Below are 9,792 nucleotides of genomic sequence, written 5' to 3' on the forward strand. Positions count from 1 at the left end.
TGTGCTAACAAATACTTACTTAGTATAGTTCGCTTACACAAGACTTCTAGTATTTTTACTTAAGATTTACTCTTGACTTATTATAGCTACCATTGTTGTGTTTTGATGCTGAATGTGAAAGTCTGTGTGTGACTGTAAGATATTGTTGCAAATATAGAGGGATTATATCAACCCAATTATAAGTTTCACAAGGTGTTTATGACGCAAGTGTTAGCAATAAAATTGTAACCGATTTTTATACGGCGTAAAGGGAAATATTACTTTTAAAAGGGACATCATTTCGGACTAAATCATTGACTATAGTTAATTATTCAGTCAGAAGCTAGGTCAACTTTTAAAAGCAAACAATTTATTACTTCTCTTCCTTTGAAACCAAATAACTTTGATTTCTTGTTGCATCGCTGCATCAATATGAAGAGAATTATAATAATATGAATGTTACAAGTGCCCAACCAATGTGAACACTGATCACCATAATGGTGAGTTTTTTTTTTCTCGAGAAAATAAAACTCAAACCAATCAATTAATCTTAACTTGGGTTTTCTGAGTAAACAAGAAATATTTGAACAGTTTATATTACTAGATCCTCACAACTAAGTTAAGACATTAAGTAAAGTTAACTTAAAAGTGTTAGTTAGAATCACTGTTGGATTTCTCAGATGTATAATGTTACAAAAGATTGCTATTTCAAATAAATTGCTGTTCTTTTTAGCTTTCTATTTATCAAATAATGTAATAAATATTGCTTGAGCAGCAAAATCCTCATATTAGAATGATTTCTGAAGGATCATGTGACACTGAAGACTGGAGTAATGATGCTGAAAATTCAGCTTTGATCACAGAAATAAATTATATTTTAACTATATAGTCAAATAGAAAACATTTATTTTAAATTGTAATAATATTTCACAATATTACTGAATTTACTGTATTTTTCATCAAATAAATGCATCCTTGGTGAGTAGAAGAGACTTCTTTTTCAAAAACATAAAAAATCTTATGAACCCAAACTTTTGAATGGTAGTATATCAGTAATATTGTATTGTAGTGTAGAACATGTATTTTCTATTCAGAACCAATAATGATGTCAAAAAATGCGGCACCCAAACAAGATAACTTTATTTCACTTTTATTATACTGTACTCGCATTGCAGATCTGCAGGGGGATTGACTCCCGCACGACGCCTGCACCAATCCTTGTTAAAATGTCTGTATTTAAACATGTTTTTAATTGTCGCGGGATGCCAGGCCTCCTCATACACTGTGAAACCAGAGACTTTCTTCCACTAAAACTGATTAGTCTCCATTAGTTATGAATTTCTAGTGATTAGTTAGTTGAGAGGATTTATTCTCTAGTTAAAAAAAGAACCTTTTTCCTCCATTTGTGAGTAAATGTTGAAGTTAATATTGTGCTGTTCTTGTAGTTGGCAGATGTTTAAAATGTTTAAGAAATGTTTTTGTTTTTTTCTTTGACTTGTGTATTCCATGTAGTTGTGCCCTATTACAACACTGTCAGGTCACTGAAACACATCGAACATGTTTATATTAAAAAAGCAAGACCCCTCTATGAGGATATTTTAGGCTACAGTGTTGTTGTAGAGACTCATACACTGCTAGCTAGATTTAACTAGCTTCACCTGTTAATGCAAAGCTTCTAGGCCGACATCGTAAACTTGATCTGTACAAATCTGTATCTACACGAGTGAATGCCCATTAAACTCATCTCTGCCTTTCTCTTTATGTATGCTGGTTGTTCTTTAAAGATTGTGTGTGTTATGTCGACATTTGTTTATGGTGTATTTGTGTGTGCCTTTTCAATTTCTGTTTGCATATTAACAAGAAAAACTATTCTTTCCGTAAGTGAAATGCACTCATTCACCCAGATAACGTTTGAATACTGTACATGTGTTCAATCAACACTTGTTTTGACAGATTTATTGCTTCTTACTGAACTAAAACCTGCTAACTAGAAAAGGTAACACTTTATTTCGATAGTCCACTTAAGACGAGAGATGGTGGTCCAGTGGGTTAAACCATGGAACTGCTGGTTCAATCCCAGTGGTCACCACCAGTATGTCCTTGACTAAGGCACTTTACTCCATGTTGCTCCAGGGGGATTGTCCCTGTAATAAGGGCACTGTAAGTCGCTTTGGATAAAAGCGTCTGCCAAATGCATAAATATAAGATATTCTACTAACAACTACTGGTCTGCTAACAGTTATTAGAGTAGTAATCTGCTTAAATCTGCAAACACTATATTTTGACGGTCCCCCAACAATTTAATAAGTAGGATTATAAGTAACTTTTCAAGTACATGTCAACATATTCTACTAATCCTGACAGTCTACTAATACTCTCATGAGAGTTAGCTGACACCTAGTTGCAAATTAATGTGAGTTAGTTGGCATGTAGTTGCAAATTGAGAGTTGACATGTAGTTGCAAAGTTACTTGTAGTTTCTGACTATAAGTAACTCTTCAGTACATGTCAACTTATTCTACCACCCCTAACAGTCAACTAATACTCCCACGAGAGTTAGTTGACATGTAGTTGCAAAGTTACTTGTAGTTTATGACTATAAGTAACTCTTCAGTTCATGTCAACTTATTCTACTATCCCTAACAGTCTTACAGAGTTAGTTGATCTGTAGTTGCAAATTAATTAGTTAATTGGCATGTAGTTGTTTACATTTAGTTGCAAAGTTACTTGTAGTTACTGGCTATAAGTTATCAAATACATGTCAATTATTCTACTAACCTTAACAGTCTACTAATACTCTCATGAGTTAGTTGACATGTAGTTGCAAAGTTACTTGTAGTTACTGACTATAAGTAACTCTTCAAGTACATGTCAACTTGTCAATTCTACTAATCCTAAGCCTACTAATACTCCCATGAGAGTTATTTGACATGTAGTTGCAAATTACTGAGTTAGTTGACATGTAGTTGCAAAGTTACTTGTAGTTTCTGACTATAAGTAACTCTTCAGTACATGTCAACTTATTCTACCATCCCTAACAGTCTACTAATACTCCCACGAGAGTTAGTTGACATGTAGTAGCAAAGTTACTTGTAGTTTCTGACTATAAGTTACTTTTCAAGTACATGTCAACTTATTCTACTAACCCTAAACGGTCTACTAATACTTGACATGTAGTTGCAAAGTTACTTGTAGTTTCTGACTATAAGTACCTCTTCAGTACATGTCAATTTATTCTACTAACCCTAAACGGTCTATTAATACTTGACATGTAGTTGCAAAGTTACTTGTAGTTTCTGACTATAAGTAACTCTTCAGTACATGTCAACTTATTCTACCACCCCTAACAGTCAACTAATACTCCCACGAGAGTTAGTTGACATGTAGTTGCAAAGTTACTTGTAGTTTATGACTATAAGTAACTCTTCAGTTCATGTCAACTTATTCTACTATCCCTAACAGTCTACTAATACTCTCATGAGGGTTAGCTGACACCTAGTTGCAAATGAATGTGAGTTAGTTGATCTGTAGTTGCAAATTAATTAGTTAGTTGGCATGTAGTTGTTTACATTTAGTTGCAAAGTTACTTGTAGTTACTGGCTATAAGTTATCAAATACATGTCAATTATTCTACTAACCTTAACAGTCTACTAATACTCTCATGAGTTACTTGACATGTAGTTGCAAAGTTACTTGTAGTTACTGACTATAAGTAACTCTTCAAGTACATGTCAACTTGTCAATTCTACTAATCCTAAGCCTACTAATACTCCCATGAGAGTTATTTGACATGTAGTTGCAAATTACTGAGTTAGTTGACATGTAGTTGCAAAGTTACTTGTAGTTTCTGACTATAAGTAACTCTTCAGTACATGTCAACTTATTCTACCATCCCTAACAGTCTACTAATACTCCCACGAGAGTTAGTTGACATGTAGTAGCAAAGTTACTTGTAGTTTCTGACTATAAGTTACTTTTCAAGTACATGTCAACTTATTCTACTAACCCTAAACGGTCTACTAATACTTGACATGTAGTTGCAAAGTTACTTGTAGTTTCTGACTATAAGTAACTCTTCAGTACATGTCAACTTATTCTACCATCCCTAACAGTCTACTAATACTCCCACGAGAGTCAGTTGACATGTAGTAGCAAAGTTACTTGTAGTTACTGACTATAAGTAACTCTTCAAGTACATGTCAACTTGTCAATTCTACTAATCCTAAGCCTACTAATACTCCCATGAGAGTTATTTGACATGTAGTTGCAAATTACTGAGTTAGTTGACATGTAGTTGCAAAGTTACTTGTAGTTTCTGACTATAAGTAACTCTTCAGTACATGTCAACTTATTCTACCATCCCTAACAGTCTACTAATACTCCCACGAGAGTTAGTTGACATGTAGTAGCAAAGTTACTTGTAGTTTCTGACTATAAGTTACTTTTCAAGTACATGTCAACTTATTCTACTAACCCTAAACGGTCTACTAATACTTGACATGTAGTTGCAAAGTTACTTGTAGTTTCTGACTATAAGTAACTCTTCAGTACATGTCAACTTATTCTACCATCCCTAACAGTCTACTAATACTCCCACGAGAGTTAGTTGACATATAGTTGCAAAGTTACTTGTAGTTACTGACTATAAGTAACTCTTCAAGTACATGTCAACTTATTTTACTAACTCTAACAGTCTACCAATACTCTCATGAGAGTTATTTGACATGTAGTTGCAAATTAATGAGAGTTAGTTGACGTGGTTGCAAAGTTACTTATAGTTAATAGATTGTCTAAGTATACTATCGAAAAAAGTGTAACCCAATAAAATATGTACAAAAACAGGCATATTTGAGGCATAATGTAATTGGCCTGAAATGTTCAGCTGTTTCATTTGTGTTCAACCCTCATATTTTGACTCAAACTGACAAATGATTGCGCTTACATTATTATATAGTTGAATGAATTATTATCTGTTAACTGAATTCTTGCAGTACATGCTTAACTTTTACCAGCGATCCACAGGTAAACCTTCCCCAGCTTTCTACTGTTCTCAGTTATAATAAATAAGTTTCCTTTATCAACAATAATGTAGTAGCCTATTGTATTTGAAATGGACCTAGAATGTATCTGGGGTGGACTATTCCATTCCTGCTAGATCTAGAAAGTTTAATTGGCCACGTTTAGTGTTAGCACTCAATTGTAATCTTCAGCGTCTTTAGATTTCAGGTCAAACACTGTGCGACACCATTAATTGTAATTAGCACCTGTGTGTTTTCTCCGGGACTGGACTTTTTCACCCCTGAGAAGATACATTGCACAGCCGGTGTTCAGTGCATGCAACTTCATCTTGAGATCTGTGTCTGTAGACGAGTTTTAACCGTGTTTGTCTCAAATTCTTGCTTTTTTTTTTCTTCGGTAGCTTTGTTTTTGTGTGATTTCTGTAAAAGCATTCCTACATCTTACGTTTTCCGTGATTTTCATTTATTGCATAATTAATGCTGGTTTCTAACAAAATCGTTATATTTCTGTTTTTGTCCACAGTGTTAAGTTTCTAGCATTTGGCAATTCTTTTAAGGAGACACAGTTAGTCGCTGAATCCTGAAAACTTTGCCGATGGGGCCGCACCATCCATGCGGGACGTGTGAGGAATGTCGGAGTGGCAAGAGGGTGTGACTGGAAACAAAAAAACAAACAAAAAAAAAAGCAACAAAGGAAACTGGAAATTTCCGATGCCGGATCTTCACACGGTAACCAAAGCAACCTCACCGAAATTCCGGATCACTCCTCTTTCTACAGACTGACTGACTTTACAGCAACAAAACCGAACATTGCACTGACACCTGAAAGAGAAAAAAGACTCTTGAAAGGTCGAACGGAAAAAAACATTCCAATGTTTTAGGATCAAAACACCAGGCGTTTTGACTGCCGCACTCACCTGGGCCCTGAGTTTCTGTATATTAGTCTATATGTAAGAATGAAGGACCAAGTTAGAATAATTATGTAGCATTTCTGCTAAGACCCTGTAGCATTTCTTGGCTGGGAGAACTCTCCGACAGACTTTTTACAGACTGATATTAATCGACCGTTTGCACAGAATGACTAAAAAATGCTTAGTCATGCACAATTTTTTCTTGTTTTCTTTCCCCCCACTCAGCATATTAGCAGCAAAGTGTGTTGTCCGTGCATTGCCGTGTGGTAGTTCCCACTCCCCGTCCGAGGAACGTCCGAGTCTTAGAGTAGCTTTTCTTTGTGAATGAATCTAGAGCACTGAAAAGTGAAACGCAGCACTCTGCTTTGGTAACAGATGTACGTTGCTATTCCCAAACAGTCTTCCAGGCTTTTTCCCGTGCGTTTCGCGGGAGGCAACATCGAAAACACAGTCCCGACAGACCAAAGCCCAACTGTGACCAAATAATGTACGAAAGTTAAAATGGCACAAAATGACTTTAGATGTTCCCTGTCAGATCTGAACTTTTCGTCCCTTTAAATATGAACGGATTGGCTGTTCTGCCAGGGGTGCTGTCTCTAATTCCCAAAAGCCCCTCAAATTGAGGACTTTTCCCATGGGAATCCTCTCTGATTATCTCTGAGGTTTTTTTATTTTGTGATTTTTAGTACAGCTGATGCTGCCATAGATTATATAAATGCACACGTGTGTGCTTGGACCAATAACTAGCGTTTTGTCTTCATGGAAAGAGGGTATAAAGGTCAGGGAAATGCAGAGACATTCTTAAAAATCTCCCTTTCTAAAAATCGTCTAAAACTGCCTTCAGAGTTCCCCTCCGTCTCTGTCTCGTATTCTCTCCTATTGGCTTGACTGCGTTGTTCCTTCTTAACTAATCAGAGGGAGCCAAACGCAGGAGGTCACGCCAAACGAATCAAGAAGAATAAATGTACAAAAAAAGAAAAGAACAAATTTATATTTTGATAAGTAACATCTCCATGTTTCACGAGGAATGCAGATGCTCGCATGCGACTGTAAAAATGCAATGCCGACCACCCTACGAACAGCCGCAGCGACTTACACAAAAAAAAAGGACAAATGAAAAGAATATTAACGCTCTTTCGGAGGGAGATATGCTTCATCAAAGAGATTGTTTCCTCATAGACTGAACTGTGAGAAAATGGATGTCAAAATATACGAAAAAAGAAAAACAAGTGAAGAAAAAATAACTACTTGGAGAGAAAAAAATAATAATAAAAAAATGCATTTTTGTAAATTTGTTTACCAGCATGAGACTTTGCATGACTGTATTTTCTGCTAGCCCTTAGTTGAAGTGGGGAGGGCTAAAAAAAAATCATTAAAAAAAGATATTAATAATAAAGATGTTCATAAAAATAAAAAACATGATATGCAATGGATATTTAAGAAAAACAATATATTTAAAAGAGCTATATTTTGTTTTGAAATAGAAAGAAAATGTGAATAAATTCAGACTGAACTGTTTTATTAGTTTAAGATTTCAAAGGAAAAAAAATGCCACCAAAATCTGTTCTGCTACATACTGCCCCATGTAACATTCTCGTTCGGTTTCATTTCTTCCATCGAAATGCCGCCTGGACTGTATATTTTGGTTGCGTATCTCTTTTTCTGTATGCCGAAGGGGTCTTGTCTCCTTTTGTGGACCTGAAGTGTTTGGCTAATGTTTGTCTGCGTACAACATTAGTTTTCTCTGTAGCCATGATAACAACTGTGCTGATGCTAGAATCCTCTGTAAGCGGGATGTACGGCGTCTTTTCCCACGTGCATCGGTTCTGATAGCGCTTCATTCTCAGTTTGAGTTCACCTGCTCTCATTGGCAATAATATGAATGATAATCCGATGGAGATGTAGCAAGGCAAAGTGGAGGCTCGTATCAGTCTCAGCGTCTTCCTTACAAACGGATGCAGTGTGGGAAACTGTGTTTTTGAAGAGGCCTTGTGTCTCTAATCTCAGGTGAAAAACGTGAATGCTCAGCTCCGCACCGGACCTCTGCCTGCCCGACGTGCAGCCATTTTTCATTTTCATCTCGTCTGATGGCTTTAAACAGGAAGTTAGGACACGGGGCTCATCCCTTTATATACATGGCCAATTAGCCTTTAGCTTAGCTAAACGACAGCTGACAGCTTGTACAACGGACTAAATCAATGAGAACGCTAATCTGAAGAGAACAATTTTAAATGTCATTCTGTAATAGCGGCTGCAGAATTAGTCTAAAAATGCTCATTTGGTGTTTTAATGTTCCAACTTGTTTATCATAAAAGTTGTTTTTGGTTCTCATGACAGTTTAACCTTTAGCTTTACACGTCTATTACAATATTGCTAACTCTAATCATGTTAATTTTGTGTGTTAAAAATGCTAGGCTTTACCCAACTTGTTTATCTAAAAGTTTGTTTATATCTCAGGACATCAGGCTAACGCTAAACCTTTAGCATTTAACTTTAGGCTAATGTGAAACATCAAGGTTGAGTTGTTATATAGGCTACAAAATTATAATTGCTAACTCTAATCATGCTAATTTGGTGTGCTAAAAATGCTAGGGTTTACCAACTTGTTTATCTAAAAGTTACTAAAAGGAAATTGGGCTAAAGCTAAACCTTTAGCATTTAGCTTTAGGTTAAGGCAAAACATCAAAGTTGAGTTCAATGAGTTTTGGCCTATTTTGTAATAGACGCCATACTTAAAATTGCTAACTGTAATTTGGTGGGATAAAATGCTAGGTTTTACCCAACTTGTTTATCTAAAAGTTTGTTTATATATCAGGACATCAGGCTAAAGCTAAACCTTTAGCATTTAACTTTAGGCTAATGCGAAACATCAAAGTTGAGTTGTTATATATGCTACAAAATTACAAATGCTAACTCTTATCATGTTAATTTGGTGTGCTAAAAATGCTAGGCTTTACTCAACTTGTTTATCTAAAAGTTACTAAAAGGACATCAGGCTAAAGCTAAGCCTTTGATGTTTTGCCTTAACTTAAAGCTAAATGCTAAAGTAGAGTTAAATGTGTTTAGGCCTATTTGTTATTTTGTAATAGACTCCATACTTAAAATTTCTAACTCTAATCATGCTAATTTGGTGTCCTAAAATGCCATGTTCTACCTAATAGAATTTGTTTTATATCTCAGTACACCAGGCTAAAGCTAAACTTTTAGCGTTTAGCTAAGGCTAATGCAAAAACATCACATTTGAGTTGAATGCGTTTAGGCTTATTTGTTATTTTGTAATAGACACTTTATAAAAATTGCTAGCTCCAATCATGTTAATTTGGTGTCCTAAAATGCTGTGTTACCGAATAAAACTTTCTTTTTATATCTCAGGACACCAGGCTAAAGCGAAACGTTAGCATTTCGCTTGGCTAATGCAAAAAAACAAAACAGAACAGTTAAGTTTTTGCCTCAGTCAGTAGCATCTTTAGCATTGTAGCACTGCTGCTAATCTGTTAACATTAAGGGCATTTACAAACTTGTTCATATAATTCAAGATTGTCGTCTCAGCTGTCATTTAATCTTAGAGACGAGCCACATGTGAAGCGCAGGTTTATACTGGTCATTGCAGATGTGGTAATCAATACGCTACATAAGATGACAGGGCAGATAGAGGATCAAAGATGGACGCTCGTAGCCCTTGACAAAGATGCTCGACCGTGTCGAATGAAAAGCCTCTGCTAATTAGCAAGTGGACAGAATGAAATGAATATGAGCGAAGGTTCACGCAGGCAGCGGTCCGGTGTCTGGTGTGAGGGACGGTTCGTGATATTTTGGGTGTGCTGATATCATCGGCTTCTGATATATGGAGTGCAGATGGTGGAAGTGGACATACGACCTTCAGGA

General features: G+C 35.9%; 1 protein-coding gene across 4 annotated transcripts in view; it reads left to right on the forward strand.

Moving 5' to 3' along the window:
* kcnc3b (potassium voltage-gated channel, Shaw-related subfamily, member 3b) overlaps positions 1 to 7,163 on the forward strand; it is a 94,605-nt gene extending 87,442 nt beyond the window's left edge. For 2 of the 4 annotated variants that reach the window (XM_079806282.1, XM_079806281.1), the window contains exon 5: positions 5,520 to 7,163. In XM_079806282.1, the coding sequence (XP_079662408.1) occupies positions 5,520 to 5,533 (14 nt within the window). In that variant the 3' untranslated portion in view covers positions 5,534 to 7,163. The remainder of the gene's footprint in view (positions 1 to 5,519) is intronic. The other 2 variants (XM_079806279.1, XM_079806280.1) reach the window with 1 other exon arrangement.
* The last annotated feature ends 2,629 nt before the right edge of the window (positions 7,164 to 9,792 follow it).

Source organism: Gobio gobio, assembly GCF_949357685.1.
Source record: "Gobio gobio genome assembly, chromosome: 23".
Classification (NCBI taxonomy): Eukaryota; Metazoa; Chordata; class Actinopteri; order Cypriniformes; family Gobionidae; genus Gobio; species Gobio gobio.